The 23,449-nt window shown below is 46.8% G+C and overlaps 1 protein-coding gene across 1 annotated transcript in view; it reads right to left on the reverse strand.

The window, feature by feature from the left end:
• Window positions 1-465: 465 nt before the first annotated feature.
• UBL4A (ubiquitin like 4A) overlaps window positions 466-23,449 on the reverse strand; it is a 55,648-nt gene continuing 32,664 nt past the window's right edge. The window contains exon 4 of the mRNA XM_077478816.1: window positions 466-664. Within this exon, the coding sequence (XP_077334942.1) occupies window positions 554-664 (111 nt within the window). The 3' untranslated portion in view covers window positions 466-553. The remainder of the gene's footprint in view (window positions 665-23,449) is intronic.

Genomic DNA, 23,449 nt, shown 5'->3' on the forward strand with positions numbered 1-23,449 from the left:
CACATCTAGAGAATTTATTGAAATTACAGATCAAACATAACAGTTTGTGGACGTGTCTCTCTCTCTCCGAAATGTTGGAGGTTTGATGTGGGACTTTTGTAAATCCTTTGGCTGTGACCTTCCGAGCACTGGCTTTCATTACTTGTTAGCAGTTAAAATCTGACAGACATCCTAATCCTTCCATATAATGAAAAGAAAAAAAAAAATGTAATAACCCAGAACAAAGAGCAACAAGATTCTGTGCCAAGTTCATGGACCTGTGGTAGCCAATCAAATTTCACCCTTGGAACAGCTAAATAACAAAAAGATTGCTAATTGGTTACTACAGATTTTGCTCAGGTGCCAAATAAAGGATTAAAAAAATAAAAATAAAATCCATCAGTATACAGAAGATCCCTTGTTCCTCTTTTGGCTGGAAAGGCAGAACACCGATTTCTGGAAATAAACTCAGTGACTAAGCACCTGCTCATTTTTGTGTTTTATTGCAATAGTGATGCAATTTGGGTACTGTACAGGACTGGGAAACAAGTACATTGTGGGAAGGGAAGGGGTGTCAGTCCAGGAATCCAAGGTCTATGGTTTCTGGTAGCTGTGGATGAAGAATTCGTGTCGCCAGGCGCTCAATGTCATCCAGGCTGAGTAGCGACAGGCTGCGTTCATAATCCTAAGGAAAAGCAAAAAAAATAAATAAATACATTTTTACATAAAAGAAAGCAACATACACATTAAATGTGCAGCAACTGTAGCAGTTAGAGGGTTGAGACAAACCATTTAACACTCTCAGGAGGAGCTTAAGTTAGTCAGCTTTAGTTCATTTAGGTCAAAACTTTATTCAAAAAGGAATATTTCTTGCTGTAACTAGAAGTGTTAGCTAGAGGAAGGTTTCAGTTTGTTGTTCATGTATGTGAAGTTGGATCTAAATCTAATAGTCCAAAGCTGCTGTCCAAGGGTGGCTACACTGCTTCTCCATAGATACAGAGGGAGGAGCAAGTGCTGCCACCCTCGACAGGTGAAAGTAACATTTTTGAGAGAATCCTATCTTATGGAAAGAAATTCAAATCTACTGTCCATGTCGAGACATTTTTAAAGCAACCTTAAAAAAAATAAATAAAAAAAAATTTAAAAAGTACGTTTGCATAACCGAAAAGGTTCCACTGCCAAGTGCATATGCAATAAAGTTCTAAATACTTTTTTTCTTAATGGCAGGCATGTGAATGCCATAGGAGGGTGATTTGCATGGGCCAGAAATGATCAGTGCTCTGCATCTTCCACCCACGTCAGAAATCAGGATGCCGCTGCCACCAATCCCCTAGTAGGAGGGGTAGTACTGGGCATGATCATGTGAATGTGATCGTCTTTTCCCCCGGATGACAATGGTAATGCACAGGAATGAGAGGCTGCGTCATTACACAACAAAAAAATTCAGCAGTGGGGCTGCCGTAGTGAGGGCGGCAATGCTTTCTACATTTTAAAAAGCCCATAAGAGTGTTGCCACCTTTGAATAGGAGAACGTAAAACTGGCAGGATCAAGATGTATTGTGGGATTAGCAGGTATGGGAAAGAAGAAAAAAAAACAAAAACCCAACTCAGCTCATTTAAGCTGATTGCTAAGTTTTAATCACTTCAGCTCTGGAAGGTTTAACCCCCTTCATGAACAGGCCATTTTTTTTGCGATACGGCCCTGCCTTACTTTAACTGACAATTGCCTGGGCGCTATACCCAAAAAAAAAAAAGTATGCCTTTTTTTCTCCAATAGAGTTTTTTTTGGAGGTATTTGATCACCTCTGCGGTTTTTATTTTTTGCTCTATATTACAACAAAAATAAAGCGACAACTTTGAAAAAAATAAAAAAGAGGATTTTTTAAAACAGCTTACCTGTAAAATCCTTTTCTTTGATGTACCGTATATACTCGAGTATAAGCCGAGATTTTCAGCCTCTTTTTTGAGGCTGAAAGTGCCCCCCTCGGCTTATACTCGAGTCATCGCTGTCTGCCCGCTCGATCAGCGTGTCGAGCAGACAGACAGCGGCCATTCTATCATTCAAAAGCCGCGCCTCCGGCTCCGCCTTCGCCTGTGATAGGCGGAACACTGAATTTCCCAGCAGCCTGTGTTCCGCCTATCACGGACATCGTACACAGGCTGCTGGGAAATTCAGTGTTCCGCCTATCACAGGCGAAGGCGGAGGCTTTTGAATTTTACAATGGCCGCCGAGGCGCCGACAAAGAGGGCACGGGACGGAGGCAAGGCAAGGCACGGCACGGGACGGAGGCAAGGCAAGGCACGACACGGGACGGAGGCAAGGCACGGCGGCAAGGCACGGCACGGGACGGAGGCAAGGAGGCAAGGCACGGGACGGAGGCTCGGGACACAGGTAGGCTGGACACACACACACACACACACACACACACACACACACACACAGGGATGGATGGATGGAGACACACACACACAGGGATGGATGGATGGATGGAGACACACACACACAGGGATGGATGGATGGATGGAGACACACACACACAGGGATGGATGGATGGACGGACACACAAGGATGGACGGACACACAGGGATGGACGGACACACAGGGATGGACGGACACACACACAGGGATGGACAGGCATGTCTCACCCTCGGCTTATACACGAGTCAATAAGTTTGCCAGTTTTTTGGGGGGTAAATTGGGGGCCTCGGCTTATATTCGGGTCGGCCTATACTCGAGTATATACGGTACATCAGGGGACACAGAGCCATAGTAGTTACTATGTGGATTATAGGGCCACTAATAGGTGATGGATACTGGCACGCCCTAAGGCAAGAAGTGTACTCCCTATATAACCCCTCCCACTACTGGGAGGCCTCAGTTTTGTAGCCAAGCAATACAACTGTATACCAAGAAGGGAGGGACCTCTGTGTCCCCTAATGCACATCAAGGGAAAGGATTTTACAGGCAAGCCGTTTTAAAAATCCTGTTTTCTTTTCATAAATCAGGGGACACAGAGCCATATTAGTTACTATGTGGGATGTCCCATAGCAACTGAAGGGAGGGAGACACAACAAAAAAGTAGGGCAAAAGAGAGGCCAGAGAACTTATACTGCAGCCTGCAGTACACCGCGCCCAAAGGCAATATCCTCATGACTTAACATCGATTTGATAAAATCTGGAAAATGTATGAACTAAAGACCAAGTTGCGGCCTTACAGATCTGAGCCATAGAGGCCTGATGATGCACCGCCCAAGAGGCACTGATCATCCTGGTTGAGTGTGCTTTAACATGAAAAAGGAGGAATTTTATTCTTTAAGCCATAAGCTTGAACAATCACTTGACAAAGCCATTTGGAAATAGTAGATTTTGACGCTGCCTCTCCCCTTTTTGGACCTTCTGGCAGAACAAACAAAACATCTGTTTTGCAAACCTGAGCGGTCACCTTTAAATAGACTCTGATCACTCTTACTACATCAAGGGAATGTAGTGACTTCTATTTTCTAGATTGAGGCTCTGGGAAAAAAAAGGAAGAAAGAATAATATCCTAGTTTAAATGAAAACCTGTCACTACATTTGGTACGAAATCAAATATGGCTCTTTACAAGATAGAGCCGCTAGTTCTGATACTCTTCTAGCACAAGAAATTGCAACCAAAAAGATTATCTTGTCAAAAGAACCAAGGGAATTTCCTACAAAGGCTCAAAAGGCTGACTCTGCAAAGCCGATAAGACCAAATTTAGATCCCAAGGATTTAGAAGTGCCTTGAAAAGGGGATTGATCTGTGTTAACCCCTGTATAAACCTACGCACCAGAGAGTGGGAAGCAAGAGGCCGTTGAAAAAAAACAAAAACAAAAAAAACACTGACAAGGCCGAGATCTGGCCCTTGATAGTACTCAAGGCCAGCTTCATTTCTAATCCTATTTGTAGGAAATCAAGGATCCTACCTATGACATACTTCCTGGGGTGCCAACCCCTGGATCCACACTAAGAAACATATGCCTTCCAGACTCTATAGTAAATGATTCTGGAAGCCGGATTAATGGCATTAACCAAAGTAGACACTACTGAAGGAGATAACCCACGATCCTTTAGAATGTGGGTTTCGTTGTGTACTGTAAGCTGTTATAAAAATCCTATTTTCTTTAATTGTACATCACAGGACACAGAGTCATAGTAATTATTATGTGGGATGTCCCACAACAATGGAAACTGAGGGGAGGGAGACAACAAAAGTAGGGCACCATGAGATCAGAGGACTTATACTGCTGCCTGCAGTACACTGCGCCCAAAGGCGACATCCTCGTGTCCTTTTACATCCACCTGATAAATGTATGGATTGAAGACCAAGTTGTGGCCTTGCAGATTTGAGCCATGGTGGCTTGGTGATGCACTGCCCACAAAGCACTAACAACCCTACAGGAGTGTGTCTTGATTTGAGAGGGTAGAAACTACCTCTTTAAACCATAAGCTTGAATGAGTACTTGTTGAGTCCATTTAGAATAGTAGATTTCCATGCGGCCTGTCCTCTTCTAGGACCTTCAGGCAATCCAAACAAAACATCAGTTTTTCCGAATCCTAGCAGTTGTCTTTAAGTAGACTGCTCTCACCACATCAAGAGAACGTAGCGATTTTTCTTTCATAGAACAGGGTTCTGGGAAAAACAAAGGTAGAACAATATCCTGGTTTAGATAAAAACCCGATACTACCTTCGGTAAAAAGTTAGGATGAGGACACAATACTACCTTATCCTTGTGAACAATAATATGGCTTTTTACAAGAAAAAGCAGCCAATTCTGATACCCTTCTTGCAGCAGATGTGGTTACCAGAAAAAAAGTTTCCTTGTCAAAAAATGACCAAGGGAATATGTTGTATTGGTCCAAAAAAAGGCTGTTTTGTAATGCCGCCAAAACTAAATTCAAGTCCCAAGGGTTCAGGGGTGACCTAACTGGGGATCAAGCCATGTTACTCGCTGAATAAGAGTTATGAACCAAAGAAAGCGAAGCAAGTGGTCGTTGAAATAATACCCATAAGGCCGAGATCTGTCCTTAGAAGCACTCAAGGCAAGCTTTATTTCTCACCCCATCTGCAGAAAGTCAAGGATTCTACCTTTGACCTATTTCCTGGGTGCAACCCTTGGTTTCACAGCAGGAGCCATTTGCTTCCCAGACTCCATTATATATAAAAATGGAGTCTGGCTCCCTAATGCATTAACCAAGAAAGAAACCACTGAACGTTTCTTTAGAGTGTGGGTCTCATTAGCCAAACTGTTACATTTAGCGTTTTTAAAGTAGGATGGAATACCGGACCTTGCAAAAGAAGGTCTGGCCATGGCGGTAGGGTCCATGGGTCCCCTTTACAAATTCTGCATACCAGGATTTCCTGGGCCCCGCTGGGGGCCACAAGAATCACTGACCTCCAATCCTGCGAAGAAGTCGTAGATGCAGGCAGAATAGGAGGGAATGCATAAAACAGTGAGAACTGATTCCACGGAAATAGCAAGGCATCTGTTCTGCATGCTAGCGGATCCTTTGTTTTTGTTCAGGCCTTCAGAACCAAGTGCTCTGCCTGAATTTCTAGAATGATAACGGGCATCTGGGCCACTTCCGTGGTAACTGAAGGAAGGATTTTCCTCTTTGCAGATTTTTGGATATTAACCATAAACTGAGGCTCTGGCGTACCCAGCCTACAGCACCTGGAATTTCCAGGTGGTCCCTCCGGGTACTAACCAGGCGCGACCCTGCTTAGCCTCCAAGATCAGACGCTTTCAGGGTGATGTAGCCGTAGGCTTTGGAGTCAGACACATTGAGAATCTAGAGCTTGAACCCTTTGTTCCAAGCTGATAGGATACGGTTTTGCAGCAGTCTCAAATGAAAAACTGAGCATAAGGAACGGGCTTGAATGAAGCCATCATCTTTCCCAATAACCTCATGCAAAGTTGAATAGAAGAATTCATCTTGCTTTGACCACCTAAATTAGATTCTTTATGGCGCTGATCTTTGCCTGGAGCAATAATACCCCTTTTCTGGATGTATCTATGATCAGACCCAAGTATTTTAGCCTTTTTCATGAATTTAGAGAAGATTTCTCCTAGGTTAAGAATCTGACCTAGATATTCCAGGTAGTTGAAGGTGGTGACCATACTTTGGTCTAAGCAGGGCTACCAACTGGACTATCAAGAACAGATCGTCCAGATAAACCATAATCGTTATACCTTGGGCCCTTAATCTGGCTAGAAGAGAGGCCAGAACTTTTGTTAACACTCAAGGTGCAGTAGCTATACCGGAAAGCAGAGCTACACACTGAAAATTTATATTTTCCACCTTGAAAAGTAGATATTACTAGTGAGCAAGGAAATGGGTATATGGAGATATGCATCTTTGACATTGATTGACGCCAGAAGTTCTCCTTGTAGGATGGAGATAACTGATTGGATTTACTCCATGCGAAAAAAAAAAAAAAAAGGGGGTTATATTCAGGAAATTTTAAATTTTTGAGATCCAGAATGTCCATTTGGATTTAACCAAACCCCAACATCTGCTCTTACATGGGGGCCACCATGATGACTTTTGGCCAAAAGATGGTCCAATGCTTGAGAGAAAGACTTATTGTTCTCTGGATCCTTAGGAACATTTGATCTGAGAAACAAGGAGAGGGGAACTCTTGGAACTCCAGTTTGTACCTTGGAACTATTGAGGAAGTCCCCCATTTGTCTTGACACTCTTCCTGCCAGATCCTTGAGAATTGCAAAAGAATTCCCCCTATTGAGCGAGTGGGGGTGCCACCTCATAAAGAGGCTTCAGTATCTTGTAGGTTTCTTCCCCCAAGACCTTTTGTCTCTGGGGCTACTTTTGAGCCTGACGGCGGAAGCCTTTGTGACTGCCTGGAGGCTGATGCCTCTGGCACAGAAGGCGCTTTAAAACGAAAATACATTTACTCCTTTTCTTAAGCCCCGAGTTAACACCTATGCAAATTAGATGCGAGTTTCCCCGCATCTAATTTGCATAGCAGGAGAATGCAGCTGTGGAGCGTCTTTGGCTCCGTTTCAGGGCCTAAGTCAAGCACAGAATCGGCCCCGATTCATTCCTGAAATGGTGAACAGGGATGCACATCGCTCCTGTGCGATCCGCAGCATGCTATAGTGTGAACCCGGGCTTAATGGCAAAAGGGGTATTTTTTTCCACAAGAATTTCTTTGGCTGTATTATCCAAAACATCCCCAAATAGCTGTTTTACTGCAAAAAGGAAGACTAGCCAGGAGCTTCTGCATGGTGCTTAGCAATGGGCGCAAGGCCTGAAGGATAGAATCTCTCATAGCAATGATTGCAAACATAAAGCTGCCAGATTCTGGCCCTACTGAGCAGGATAACCTTGAACACCTGTTTAAACTGGACTCTCAACAAATTAAGCAATTACTGTCAGAGCAGGCTGACACACTCAATCTGTCATTGAAAAAAGTGAGTTTTTTTTTTAATAGGAGTTCCAACTTTTTATCTGTTGGATCCCTAAGCATTTGAGCATTGTCTGCCAGACAAGTCAAACTCTTATACACAGAGGATAACAGTGTTAACCTCCTTAGCAGTATTCCCAAGTGTGGCTCAGGGTGGAATATGAGAACCAAAAGCAGTAACCCCCGAGCCAGACTCGGGATCGCATCGCAGGATCCAGGAAGAGCTTACTTATCTTGTCCCCAGGATCCTGCGATGTCTCCCTGCAGTGTGAGCAGATCGTCCTCCGCTCGATTCATCACAGAGTAGGGCTCCGTTCCCTGCGAGAGTTGCGACCCACGAAGAACGGCGCCAAATTCAAAAAGTGAAACACACACACTATACATACCGTAATCTTACAGATTACATTACTGTATGAAATTATTTCACATCCCTTTTGTATATATATTTTCTGCCTGGAAACTGGAGATTGTCCATAGAAACCAAAATCATCCCTTTACATCAAAAGTGCTTTTAGACCAGCTACAAAACAGTGATAATAAATTAGAACACTTGTGATTTGTGGGGAGATCCGTCATCAAACACTGAAAAGTGATGACAGTGACAATTCTGCAACTGAGCAAATTTCAGTGTTTTTATTAGGGATGCACCGAAATTTCGGCAGCCGAAACATATCGGCCGAAAATGGTGTTTTCGGCAAAATGCCGAAAAGGAAAATCTTGCCGATAATGGGGCCAAAAATGGGGGTGGGGCCTGTGCGGGGCTCCGCCCCCCTGGTGCCGCCCATTGCACGGGTGTTTTCCTTGTCCGTCCCCAGTCCTCTGTCCTCCTTTCGTCCCGCCCGACGTGTGTCACGGAGCTGTGCATTGAATTGCCCGGGCGGCTGCAGTAACAATGTCCCGCCTCCTGTGACAGATGGTACACTGATCCAATGGCGGGACATTGAATCAGCGTGACGTGATTACAGGAGGCGGGACATTGTTACTGCAGCCGCCCGGGCAATTCAATGCACAGCTCCGTGACATACGGAGATCACCGCTCTGATCCGGGCATGGGTAAGGCTGCATTTAGACACTGGCAAGCTGCATGAGGGGGAAAGAGTGTGCCCAGGGCAAGCATTGCAGAGTTTTGTCCGCAGCTAAATCACACGTTTTTTGTGCCCACAGTGCTGCTGAATCCAAAAGTCATTTGTTTGCCTCTGAAACTATCCACCTCTGGCCACTTGTGTGAATGTAGCCATGCTATATAACACCAGGTCACAGGACAAAGGCTGTACTCCCTTTATTGACCATATAATAAAAAATAATAATCTTGATTTTGACCCAGCTAGGTTTTCATCTCCATGTGATAGAATGGGGAAGGGTTAAGTTATTGCTAGTAGAGGTAACGATATGAGCATTCCCAATAGAAATCTGTTGGAACGGAACCAGGTAGCTTGCTTGGGGCCAGTTCACACCAGATGCAGTTCCGTGTGTTTTTTTTTTTTTTTTTTCGCACAAAATGCATGCAGTGTTTTCCATGTCTTCCAATGGCTCTAGTTCACACCATGCAGTCAGTTTCCACACCGGAAACTGACTGCATGGTGTGAACTACAGCCATTGGAATACATGGAAAACACTGTGCATGTATTTTTATCAGGCAGGCTGTATCTGAGGGGAACCGGTGAGGCTGCTTTGATCTCCTGTACCATGCCTGCAGTCTCTGACCATCTCCTGTACCATGCCTGCAGTCTCTGACCATCTCCTGTACCATGCCTGCAGTCTCTGACCATCTCCTGTACCATGCCTGCAGTCTCTGACCATCTCCTGCATTATGTCTGCAGTCTCTGACCATCTCCTGCACCATGCCTGAAGTCTCTGACCACCTCCTGTACCATGCCTGCAGTCTCTCACCATCTCCTGCACCATGCCTGCAGTCTCTGACCATCTCCTGCACCATGCCTGCAGTCTCTGACCATCTCCTGCACCATGCCTGCAGTCTCTGACCATCTCCTGCACCATGCCTGCAGTCTCTGACCATCTCCTGCACCATGCCTGCAGTCTCTGACCATCTCCTGCACCATGCCTGCAGTCTCTGACCATCTCCTGCACCATGCCTGCAGTCTCTGACCATCTCCTGCACCATGCCTGCAGTCTCTGACCATCTCCTTTACTATGCCTGCAGTCTCTGACCATCTGCTGTATGAAAATATTTTTTAAAAAGAGTCATTTTCGGTATCGGTGCTGTTTCGGTATCGGTTTTCGGCCTAGTGTATTTTTCATTTTCGGTATCGGTTTCGGCACCAAAAAACCCTTTCGGTGCACCCCTAGTTTTTATTACATTATTGAATAATTTTTATTATTTGGTGTAATTATTTATAGTTATATTATAATTTATGATTTCATTTTTCAAACTTTATCATACCCAGGATCTACTAGACTCTGGTTTGGACAGATTTAAGTGCATTATTCCTAAGAATTACAAACTTCCATGCAAAGTAATGGCACTGCTTCCAGCAATAAAAATCAGAAATAATCATAACGCCAGGGAGGTTAATTGCTGGTATACCCTACATAGTGAATTTCCTCCACCATAGGATAAAGTGTGAAAACTTTTTAGGATGGAAAATAATGCTTATCTGGGTGATCCTCTCAGATACAAAAAAGCTTTTCCAACAATGAATGAACAGAAAAAGGCATGCACAGCTTGAGGCTTTAGCGAACCCAAACACTCAGTTAAGGGTACATAAATGTGGAGAGGATCATTCAGCAAGAAATTTCACCATCAATCTTAAGATTGAAACAGGTGAGAGAGGAGTCATCAGCTTCACCACGGTTCCCCGAGGGAATTCATCTTCTCTTGCCCCTAGTTCCTCAGTTTGAGGATCCTGGGTAATGGAAGAGAACCTGTCGCATTTTGACCCACACTGGGATGCAACTAAAGTCGCTAAACTTTTTTTTTTTTTTTTAAACCTATCATGGCTGAGGAAAAAAGATCCTTTTAGTAAAATAAACAGAGGCTGCAGTGTTGAAAACAGTTGCAAACATTTCATGGCCCTGATTCTCACTATGAACAGCCACCCCCTCTCACGGGAGGATACCATTTGTAGAGATGAGTAGGCTTTCCAGAGCTTGAGGAAGACCTCGTTAGCTTTTTTGGGGGCGTTTCAACCTCCCATTCTGACCTTAGTCCGATGCACACAGCAGAGGTACTACCAGAAGAAATCGCATCCACTGCCAGCCACTGCTATTAATGCTCAGCCTGGTGCAAATAGGAAATGCGTTAAATAGGAAATGCCTGTGTCACCAAAACCTCTTTCATGCTCCTCTTTGCTCTTATGACTATCCGACAATTTTGCAGCCAGCACAAAAATTGGAGGATGCCAATGGCGTGCTAAGCCCCGCCCCCACCTCGCATCGCACCTACCTCCTTTCTCCTTAAAAAAAGTTTTCCCGCGCAAGCACAGGCCTCCGATCTGCCGGGATCAGCTTGTGAGGGAGGGATGGCATGGAGACCTGGAAGTCGCCGAGTAGGGGCGGTGAAAGAAAACAGCATTGTCGTTTTTAGTTCTCCCTTATACTCAGCCTCATGAAGAGGGGAAGAGTTCAGCCTAGGTGGGGGGTGTCTGGAGGAAGCAAAAGCCCCCCAAACTTACCGGAGATCTGCCTGCTAGCCAGAGGGAAAAAAAAAAGTCTGCTACTTCTCTGACACAGCGTGATCTCTGAGCAAAGCATGAGAAGGTACGTACTCCATACAGCCCCCAGTGGTGACACTTAGGAATAACAACATTTACTTTGAAGGAGACATTTCATAAGAAAATGTAAAAATTCCTTAGAAAACTCCACTTACCTTTCCTGATGCAGGGTTTTCTGTGGTAAAACCAACAGACCCAATCTTCCATTAATAAACCTTCAGGAACCGTGGACCCTCGGGGAACCCACAATCCTGGACCTGTAATAGCACCCCACCAGTAAAACTTTATGGCCTTAATACCAAAAAGTACTGGATCCCAAGGTCCAGTTCTCTAAAAAGAGAAGCATTTACAAGCAAAACCTTGTTTCTTCAGAGACGAGGCCCAGGTACCATTCAATTTGGCATAAAAGACACTTTGAATGGATCCGGCTGCAAAGCTAACCCCAGTAAGGATTGCTCCAGAGCTCAGCACAGCACATCTTCACTCGTGACCAACACCTTAGACACTGACTAAAAAACTGAGATGCTCCCGGTATGGGAGGGGTTATATAGGGAGGCAAATTCCTGTTTAGAGTGTGCCAGTGTCCAGCACCTGAAGGTGGACTATAACCCACATAGTAATTACTATGGCTCTGTGTCCCGTGATGTACAATTAAAGAAAATATGCAGTCGCTGCACTAATGACACTGGCTGGGAAGGGGTTAACAGGGGCAAAGGGTTAAATGTGTTCCCTACGAGTGATTGGCAACTGTGGGGGGGGGGGCGCTTTGACTGGGGGAATGTAAAGAGCAGCACATTCCCCTCTTACAGAACGGCGGTCTTCCTTCCTCACGATCAATCGGCAGGTTCCGTCAGACATCGAGTTTGCCGGACCTGCTGTGTCCAATCACAGCAGGAGTGGGCAGCCGCCCTCATTAGATGAATGGACACTGGTAAACCAAAGGTCTTCAGACAGGAAGTGATCCCTTATATAACCCTTCCTATACAGAAAGTACAGGCTTTTGTTTGTTTACAGAGGAAATGGCATCAACTGCCGGTATAACCCACATCTTAGTAAATTTTTCCTCCATAGGATAAAGTGTAGAAAAGTTTTTAGGAAGAAAATAATGTTTATCTGGGTGATCCCACTCAAAATAGATAAGCCTTTCCAGCAAACCATGAACAGGAAAGGCATGTGCAGTTTGAAGAGGTTTCAGTGAACCCAGAGAAGAAGTGGGTTCTTTAACCGCTTCCCAACCGGCGCACGCCGATGTACGACGGCAGAATGGCACGGGCAGGCATATTGGCGTACAGGTACGTCTAGTTTTTAATGCCGCCCTGACGGTCGGGACCCCCCCGTGAGTCAGTTTGCGGGTCCTGCGGACTCGATCGCCATGGGCATAACCGCGATCGTCTCACGGGGGTGGCTAAACGAGGAGATGCAGTTGTTAACAGCATCTCCCCGTTCTGCCTAGCAACAAGTGACGCTGATCTCTGCTCCATGTGATTGGAGCAGAGATCAGTGTTCACTAAAACAAAGCCCAGCCCCCCACAGTTAGTAACACACCCCTAGGAACACTTAGCCCTCTACACTGCCACCCACTGGTTAACCCCTTCACTGCCAGCGTCATTTACACAGGAATCACTGCATTTGTATAGCAGTGATTGCTGTATAAATGACAATGGTCCCAAAAATGTGTGAAAAATGTCTGTGTCCGCCATAATGTCGCAGTCACAATAAAAATTGCTGAACGCTGCCATTACCAGTAAAAAAAAAAAAAGTTAATAAAAATGCCATAAAACTATCCCCTATTTTGTAAACGCATGAACTTTTGTGCAAACCAATCACTTATTGCGATTTTTTTAACCAAAAATATGTAGAAGAATACGTATCGGCCTAAACTGAGGGGAAAAAATCTTTTTTTATATATATTTTTGGGGGATATTTATTGTAACAAAAAGTAAAAAATTTTTTTTTTCAAAATTGACGCTCTATTTTTGTTTATAGCACAAAAAATTAAAAACGCAGGGGTAATCAAATACCACCAAAAGAAAGCTCTATTTGTGGGAAAAAAAGGACGTCAATTTTGTTTGGGAGCCACGTTTTCTTCCACTGAGTGAAGATGCGATTAAGGCCACTAATCTTTCCTCTAACCTGCTTATGGTTGAGGAAAAAAACTCCCGTGTAACGTACACAGGGGCTGAAGTGCAGCCCATGACCCAGACGGCTCTCCCTGGCCAGCCTCCCCGGGTCCTGCGGGGGGGGGGGGGGGGGGGGGCGGTGGGGGGTGAGGTGCTGCAGAGGGGGGGGGGGGGTCCTCAGAGCCTGAAGGGGACCCCTTAGAGCTCCTATTCTTCGGGGTACTTGTACCTCTTTTACCCATAGTGCAAATTAACAGGTAGAGGTACCACAAAAAAAAAAAATGCACTGACTGCTGAGCGCTGTAGTTCAGCAACAACCGCTGCTACTAAAGACTCAGTCTGGTGCTTAAGTAAATGTTGCCTGGGAATGCCTGTGTCTCCCACACTCGCATCAGCTCTGTGTCCCTCCATAGGCTGTGTGTATCTGAGAAAGAGTGCACTTTAAAGCCTGTGTAGCCTAGTGCTCTGCCCCCCCCCCCTCAGGACAGAGGAGAGGGAAGGGCCGGTGGATGTGAAGCCGCTGTAATGGCGGCAAACGGGGCGGACGGCGGGGGGTGGTGGGGTATATTACCGCTCTCTGCCCAGGCCTATCTCAGCCCCCTAATCCGTGGAGGGTGAATCCCCTTTTACCTTCATCCTTCCTGGAGCATGGCTGGAGGAGCATAGAGCGTGGACACTAAGCAGACAGATCAGGCATGAAAAGGTATGTGCTCTTGGCAGCCCCCGGTGGTGACTATAGGCATAGCATACATTTACTTAAAAGGAGAAAACCTTACTAGAATTAGAAAAATTATTGAGGAGTCTCCGTTACCTTATCCAGCTGCAGGGTCTGAATAACAATCCCAATCTTCACCTCTCACCGTGGGCTCCGTTAGGAAAAAACCTTCAGAAACTGGGGCCCCCTTGAATAGGGGGATCCGCAGTTCTGGGCCAGTAAAGCACCCTGCCAGGAATATGGCTGAAAAAAACAAATACTGGATCCCAGGGTCCAGCTCTCTAAAAAGAGAAGCGTTACAGGTAAAACCTTGTTTCTTAGGACACGAGGCCCGGGTACCATCCAATTCGGCCTGGAAAAGACACTTTGAATGGATCCGGCAGCCCCTTATCTCTGGGTACATGTACTGGTTCGCTTTAGTGTCTCCATCACTGGGAATGTGCTTGTAAAAAACAGCATATATTTCATACATCCAGATAATAGACTCCACGGTTTTCCAACATACATGCAATAATGATAGTACAAATAGTGCTCTCTCCGTACAGTAATATATAAACATCTTTATTAAAAAATCTATTGCACTTACATAGATCTGCACTGTCCCGCAGTGCTAAGGATCAAAAGAGTGATAACATTAACAAAGCCACGAGGGTGACCGGAGGACGCGGGTGACATCACGTAGTCCCATACGCATTGCATTCCAGGGGGCGAGACTTCATCAGCGCTCTCTTGTCTGTACATATGCGCAGACTTTTATGGCTTAAGAACTGGTCAGCCGAGTCTCCTTGTAAAAAGTTATTGGCAGAGCTCCACCTTCCAGGACCGCAGGACCAGATGTACTGCCTGTAATTCTAGGACGTTGATGGGTAGGGTCTGTTCTGTCCCTGACCAATTCCCCTGAGCTGTGAGCCTGTCTAGGGTCGCTGCCCAGCCTAAGAGACTGGCATCTGTAGTCAGTACTCTCCAAGTTACCGGGAGAAAGGATTTTCCCTTTCGCAGGTTCTGATCCTGCAACCACCAGTTTAGGCTTAAGCATGCCTGAGGAGATAAGCACATTGGATAATTCAGGGCTTTTCTTCCTCTGTTCCAAGCCAACAAGATGTCTTGTTCTAAAGGCCTGGAATGGAACTGGGCATAGTGCACTGCCTCAAAATGGAAGATACCATCCTCCCTAGAAGACTCATACAGAGCCGAATGGAGGGTTGTCTGGTGCCCCTCATCTGGCGCACCTGATCCTTCAGTGCACAGACCCTTACGGTGGCAAGACAACTCTTGCTTGGACCGTTTTTAGTATCAGATCTAAATATCTTAAGACTTTGAACTGGTTTCAAGGCTGACTTATCAGCATTTATTATCCAGCCTAAGCTTTTCAAATACCGCACTGTGTATATTATGCTGTTCTAGAACCTGTACTGAGTGATCTCTGAGCAGGGGTTCGTCCAGATTCCCGAGGGCCCTTAAAAGGCCCAGTACTGAAGCTAGGACCTTTGTGAACACCCAGGGAGCTGTAGCAAGCTCGAAGGGTAGAGCCACAAACTGAAAGTGACATTCCTTTACTGCAAAAACGTAGGAACCTCTGATGAGGCTGAAAGATTGGTACGTGCAAGTACACATCCTTTATATCAATGGAGGCTAAAAAGTCTCCCCTCTGGAGTGAGGTTACTACTGAGCGGACAGACTATCTGAAAGCACTGTATCAATAGATACTTGTTCAGGGACCTTAATTTCAAAATGTGCCTTGTGTCCCCAGTTTGGTTTCTAAATGGTAAACAGGATTGAGTAAAACCCTGTGCCCCTTTCGAATACAGGAACCTCTACAATCACTCCTTGATGCACTAGGTCAGGGGTCTCCAAACTGTGGCCCGGGGGCCAGATGTGGCCCTTTGCTTTTATGCAGCCCTTGGGGGGGAAACGTTTCATCCACTGATGCCAACAATGGGACATAGTCCCACCCCCCCACTCACACCAACGAAGGGACACAATTTCCCCCAATTACACCAAATATGGGGCACTATCCCCCCCCCCCATACCAACAATGGGGCACATTTTCTCCCAATGACACCAACAATGGGGAACAATTTCTTCCAATGATAGGGGACAATTCCTCCAAGCGATTCCAACAATGAGGCACAATTCCTCCCAGTGACACAAATGATGGGGCACAATTTCCCCCACTGACACCAATGATGGGGCACAATTCCTCCTGATGACTCCAACAATGGGAACAATTTTTTCCAATGCCACCACTAATGGGTGCCAATGATGGGGTACAATTCCTCCAAGTGATTCCAACAATGGGGCACAATTAATCCCACTGAGACAAACAACCTTTTCTACTCCCAATGGCCACAGTCCGGCCCCCCCTAAAACCTTTGTTTAGAAAGTTTGGAGATCCCTGCACTAGATGATGTAGTGCCTGAAGTTTCCTTTTTCGAGTTTCTTTTTTTTTTTACGTTTCTTTTTGGAGGATCCGAGGGCACGCTGGATCTTAAAAACGTGAGAGGGAACCCCCCGTAATGCCAGCTTGTAACTGCAAAATATAATTGAGGTGACCCACTCGTCCTGAATTGTTTTCCAAATGTCCGCAAAGTGCAGCAGCCTTCCCCCCACCCGGTGAAGTGGGGACATCCCCTCAGGAGGAGGGCTTGGTGCTGGGTTTAGAAGAATTTTCTGGCCCTGGCCTTGCGGCTTGCCCCTGGCTCCCTGTTGGCGGTGAAACCGCCCTGACGCTGAGACATTTGAGGAAGCAGTTCCTGGGTTTTTAAACCAGGGACGTTTGGTGGTCTTCACAGGAAGGAGAACTCTTCCCTCCGGAAAGCTTTTGGATATATTAACCCAAGTGATCACTGAATAAACGTTCCCCAATGAAACGGGAAACCTGCCAATAACTTTTTACAAGGAGGCTCGGCTGACCAGTTCTTAAGCCAGGGCTCGACAAAACCCGGGCGCCAGGTCGCATTGGCGACTAGAATTAGCGACTGGCGCCTGGGGCAGCACAGCTGGGGGTATCCTGTCTCCGTGGACCCCCCCAGCGTGATTGCGTCGGGCCGCGCCGCCGGCGGCCGGTTATTGAGCCCCCGGCTTTGAGGCCTTCTGTGATCCTATTCCTTCTGGAATCTGGCGCCCTCTTGTGGTGGCCGTTGGAATTACAACCATTAATGCTAATAGATCTCCTTCCATTTACTTAAAACACCTAAACATACATACATACATACACACACATACATACATATATACATACACACTTTTTTTTTTCTTTTTTATTCTAACACCCTAGAGAGTAAAATGGTGGTTGTTGCAATAATGTCTGTCACACCATATTTGCACAGCGTACTTACAAGCGCACTTTTTTTGGGGAAAAAAATTTATTTAATAAAAAAAATAAACAACAGTAAAGTTAGCCCAATTTTTTTTTATATTGTGAAAGAATGTTACGCCGAGTAAATTGATACCCAACATGTCTTGCTTCAAAATTGCGCCCGCTCATGGAATGGCGACAAACTTTTACCCTTTAAAATCTCCATAGGCCACGTTTAAAAAATTCTACAGGTTGCACGTTTTGAGTTACAGAGAAGGTCTAGGGCTAGAATTATTGCTCTTACTCTACCGATCGCAGCGATACCTCACATGTGTGGTTTGAACATTGCTTTCATATATGCGTTCGCTTCTGCACGCAAGCTTGGCGGGACAGGGCGCATTTAAAAAAAAATTTTTTTTCTTATTTTAACTTTTATTTTTATTTTTTTTCACTGTTCTTTTTAAAAAAAAAATGTGTGTCACTTTTATTCCTATTACAAGGAATGTAAAAATCCTTTGTAATAGAAAAAAGCATGACAGGTCCTCTTATATATGAGATCTGGGGTCAGAGAGACCTCACATCTCATATTTACACTAAAATGCAATTTAAAAAAAAATCGTCATTTGAAAAAAATAAAACAAATAAAATGTCCCTCTAATAGCTATGGGCAATGACTTGGAGACAGGTGAGGGGCTGGGGGCTATCTTCCCCTCACTCGTCTCCATGTCAGGCCAGGGACAGGTCCAGATCGCCGTCACGGACTTGGCTCCTAACTTTTTTAGCTGGCTCCTAGATTCCAAGCAAATTTGTCAACCCCTGTCTTAAGCCATAAAAGTCTGCGCATATGTACAAAGAGCCAGATGAGAAACCTGATGTATTGAATCCTTTAAAGCAGGGATCTGCAATTAGCGGATCTCCAGCTGTTGCAAAACTACAAGTCCCATCATGGCTCTGCCTCTGGGTGTCATGCTTGTGGCTGTCAGAGTCTTGCTATGCCTCATGGGATTTGTAGTTCTGCAACAGCTGGAGGTCCGCTAATTGCATATCCCTGCTTTAAAGCATCAACAGCAAAACACAGCGCTTGAGGTATATCTGTCTTACGTTCAAGGCAGATCATCCTCCTGGTTAGGCCTATCTGGCCTTTTGAGCTGATCCTTTATGGACTGGCAAATACCAATTGCTGCAACAGCTGGCTGAATAGCTGAACTGGCCAAAGAAAAGGAAGCCTTTAATAATAACTCCATTTTCTTGTCAACAGGGTCTTTCAAGCCCTGTGCGTTATCTACCGGACAAGTTAAGTTCTTGTTTAAGGAAGAGACTGCTACATCTACGGCTGGCATGCTCCATTTTTTAACAAACTTTTCATCCATGGAATATAAAAAGGGAAAACCTTTTTTTTTTTTTTTAGGAGGCAAAAAAGTCCCATCAAGAAGTTCCCTATCAGCATACACCGCCTGTTCTATCAGGGGGTGTAGCGGTAAAGTCTGTGCGACCTGAAAAGATCTGAGATCCCAAAGAGGATGGGGGGGGGGGGGGGGCTCAGTCACCTCTGCAACAGGCAACTTAAAGGCAGAACGAACCATTTTGATCAGAGTCAGGATGAAAAGCCTCTGATGCAGACATTGACTGGATATCTTCTTGTCCAGATTGCTTGGAAGCAGGCTCTTCTGCCGGGCACTCCACCGAATCTTGAGCTTTCAGCTCTTCCCCATCCTCAACCCATTCCTGCTCCAGACTAGGAGACTCCGGGAAGGGGGATCTGTCATGCTTCCTGCTACCCTGCAGGATGGAGGCAATCATGTGCTCTTACCCGGCTAGGGCTGAGGACAGTTTATCCTTCATGATAAAGGGTGAAGCAGCAGTGTTGACTGTAGGCACAATACCAGATAGGCACAGCGGCTGATTGCCCAGGAGCCTGTGGTCTTTCAGGAGATACAACTAGGTTCATCAGGAACTACTTATGACATAGGTGTGCCCTTCCCTATGGTGTCACTTTCACTCCTCCTTTTGGAAGACATTCAATGGCGCAAAAAAAAAAGCCTGCCAAGCAACACATGTGACCCGGGTAAGGAAAAAATTTTTTTGTACTCTCCGTAAAATCCCTTTCTCTGAAGCTCATTGACGGACACAGCTCCTTTAAATTTTGACCGTAGGGTTATCACGCCACCTTCAGGAGAGGACTAGGTAGAACATGTAACACATGTAAAAACAGCAAAACTGCATGGGGGGGTGGTCCCTCTGGCTATAACCCCTCAGCCTGCTTCCTGCAGCTCAGTACAACCTAAAAATAGGAGGGGTGGGTGCTGTGTCCATCAATGAACTTCAGAGAAAAGTATTTTACAGTGAGTACAAAAATCCTATTTTCTCTTTCGTTCATTGACGGACACAGCTCCTTTAAATCTTGACCATAGGGACATCCCCAAGCAGTGCCAAAACGAGGGGTGGAAACAGCAAAAACATAACTTCACCCACAACCAGAGGCACCCCTCAACGGAGGAGTTGCCATCTGAAATCCGAAAACACCAGGTTCAGATCTCACGGAGGTAGAGGTGGTCGAACCGGAGGGACTACAAGTCGAACCCCTTGCACAAAAGGTGTTTACCAGTGAGCGAGACGCCAAGGGGCTTTGGCAAAAGACAGCCAAGGCTGATATCTGTCCCTTAATGGTGCTTAAGGCAAGTTTCTGATCCACTACTCCCTGTAAAAACAGCAGGATCCTGGAAACTTAAAGGGTGCGCGGACACCATCCCATCTCCTCACACATGGAGATCTAGGCCTTCCACGTACGATGGTAAATCTTCAGAAGAGACGGTTTTCATGCCCTAATCATAGTGGAAATTACCGAGTCCGACAGACCTCGGCCCTTTAGAACCTGGCTTTCAACAGCCATGCCGTTAAAACTAGTGACGGTAAAGCAAGATGGAGAATCTGACCCTGCGATAGGAGGTCTTCTCGCATCGGCAATCGCCAAGGAGCATCCGCCACCAGGCATACTTGGTCGGCGTAACAGCGACGCTGGGGCCAATCTGGGGTGATCAGTATTACTGGAATCCCCTCAGACTCCACTCTGCGAAGCAGACGTGGTAACAGTTTGAGCAGAGGGAAGACATAAATCAGACAGTACTGCTCCCATGGATCCACCAATGCGTCTAACGCGTCCACCCAGGGGTCTCTTGTCCTGCACACAAATCTCTGCACCTTTGATTGAGCAGAGAGGCCAAGAGATCCACATCTGATGTGCCCCACCACAGGAAAAGAAGCCTGAACACCTCTGGGTGCAATGACCAGTCTCCTGGGTCCAGCATCTGGCGAATTAGGTAGTCCTCCTGCCAGTTTTCTACGCCCAGGATGTATATGGCCGACAGGGCCGGCACGTGTCGCTCTGCCCACCGAAGGATGTGAGCGACCTCTTGTGTTTCAGCTGAGCTCCTCGTTCCTCTTTGACATATGCCACCGCCGCGGCGTTATCTGACTGGATCCTGATCGGACGCCTTTGTAGCCTCATTGACCATGTGAACAGACATAGCCTGATCGCCTGAAGTTCGAACACGTTGATCGTTAACTGGGATTCCTCCCGTGGCCAGAGGCCCTGGGTCGACTGTACCCCCAGCACTCCACCTCAGCCGGTCAGGCTGGCGTCCGTTGTAATCACCGTCCAATGAAGAGGAAGGAACAATCTTCCGGACCAAAGGGCCAGAGACCTCAGCCTCCAGAGAAGAGAGAGTCCCTGACTAACTGGCTCCCCCGAATCTGGCAATCCAGGGATAACGGAGATTTGTCCAATTTGTACAGTAAGTCCCTCTGCAAGCCTCGGTGTGAAATTGGGCATATGGTACCGCCTCGAAGGAGGCTACCATGAGACCCAGAACATGCACAAACGCAGAGGCGACCACCTGTGGTTCATCAACAACTTCACCACGGCTCAGAGAGTCTGCAGTTTGTCTGAAGGGAGAAACACTCTCGCTTCCACTGAGTCCAGCAATGAGCCCAGGTACTCCAGACGCTGAGTCGGCACTAACACCAACTTCTTTAGGTTCAGCACCCAACCAAACTCCTGTAGAGTTTGCATAGTGAAGGCCACATCCTCCCTCAATTCTGAGGCAGAAGCTGCTCTCAGAAGGAGGTCGTCTAGGTAACCCACGATTGCGATCCCACGTTGCCTCAACAGCACCAGAATTGGAGCCAACACCTTGGTAAAGACTTGTGGTGCTGACGCCAGGCCAAAAGGGAAAGCTACGGATTGGTAGTGCTCTTCCCCAACTGCAAATAGCAGAAACCTCTGACGCCTGAGGCATATGGGTATATGCAAGTATGCGTCCTGGATATAGAGATGCCAGGAAGTCCCCCTGATGGAGTGCAGCGACCACTGAGTGAAGTGATTCTATCCTGAACCTTTTGCAGTTTCACAAAGCAGTTGAGGGCTTTTAACCAGTTCGCAGACCCATTGGTCAGACAGCAGTGATTCAGCCAAATGAGGTGCCGTAGCACCACTACCCTCTAGAGAGCAGGGGGACTGTATCCAGGGCTGCATCACAGACATACTTAAGGCTGTGCACCAACTGGTCTGCTAGTTCTATGCAGACTGTGAAGACTGTTTCATCTCCAACTCCCTGTGCAATAGCTTTGCTCACTCAGTAAGCGTCTGCGACACCAGGGCCGTGGCCAGTACAGGTCGTAATGCTGACCCCACTACCATAAACATGGACCGGGCCACTGCCTCGGCTCTCCTGTCGGTAGTGTCCTTGAACGCAGGAGTCCCTTCTACCGGAATCATGGTTACTGTATCCATTTTTTAAGGAGGCTCTCCTCAAAAGGGGTAATGCACCGCCATTCTTCTTGGGAATGAAAAGATCCGTTGCGGGCTTCCCCATTCACTTATCGAAAGAAGTCAAATACGGAAACACCTTAGGTGCCTCAGCAGAAGATCCTGCTGCATCCGGTATTTTCAGGGTATCCTGCACAGCGGTGATAAGTGCTACAACTAGTGCCTTTTCCTGCGCTGACCCGGACACAGAATCATCCCCACTGTCCGAATGGTCCTAGTCTGCATCCTGACACGTCAGAACAGGGGCCGCCAGTCACTGCGGGGCCAGAGTCTGAATCAGAGCTTTCCCCAGAGGACGGGGAGGGAGGCAGGGGCGTTTCTTACCCCCCTTGCAACCACACGGCGCCTCCAACCTGGCAACGAACGTTTCCAGGAACGCCGACAAAGCATCCATAGGCACTGCATTGTTTGCAGGTAAGCTGGTTGCAATTACAGGGATGTCTGGGGAAGAAGCGCCAGCTTCTGACGCCATGCTGACCCACCTCGTCTACCACACTTCGGAACTTAGGAAAAAGGTATGCAATCCCACCCTCCTAGCTGCTCACAGACTGAGGGACCCCACCGCAGGACTCGCCACCCTGACTGAGTGCTGCGCCGTTCTGCCACTGACCACTGTGTACTGTGCCTTGTCACAGGTGCCCAGAGAGAAAAACCACGCTGTTCTGAGGTGAAATGACTAAGCACTGGAGGCAAAACTGATCGGAGGTTACAAGAAAATGGCCGCCAGTCGTTCTGTATACAAAATTAACCAAGAAAACGGCCACCAGACCTCTAGAAAATGGCTGACAGCCATGCTCTGCAAGAAAACAAATGGAAAATGGCGCCAGCACATGCAGAGGAAAAGTTCTCACAGGCACTGCAGACACAGAGGAAAAACACAGCACATGGACCCAAACAGCCACGCAGGCCCTGTCAAGGCCCAGAGCAGCCCCCCCCCCCCCCCCCCGAGGATCCCCGGCCCAGGTACACACTCCGCACCTCATGCCCAGTCATGCAGCGTCCTCTGCAGGGGAAGGAGGGAAAACAGGGATAGGGAGAGAAGAAAGGGAGAGAGATAGACCCCCCTAATCGACCTCCCCGGGAATGCCCAGCTGCTCTATCCTGCCGAGGCAGAGATAGCTGTACTTACCTGTCCGGTTGGAATAGCTGGAGGCATTCCAACAGACCCATCGCCCGAGCAGTACCGGGTGGCTGCTGGCCATGGCACACTGTGACACAGACAGCAGTATCCCGCTCATGTGTTTTCCCCCGGAGCATATAGCTCACTGGCCACCCCTGGAGCAGATGGGGCATGTCGTGGCTGACCCAGCGTGTAGCTAGGGCCTGCTCACTCTCAATGGCCAGGCTGGGGAGACTACAAGGATCTATATTATCTAGCCTGTCACCCAGCCA

This window comes from Lithobates pipiens, unplaced genomic scaffold (genome assembly GCF_037356315.1).
Source record: "Lithobates pipiens isolate NorthernLeopardFrog02 unplaced genomic scaffold, aLitPip1_a1.2 Scaffold_1, whole genome shotgun sequence".
NCBI classification, from domain to species: Eukaryota; Metazoa; Chordata; class Amphibia; order Anura; family Ranidae; genus Lithobates; species Lithobates pipiens.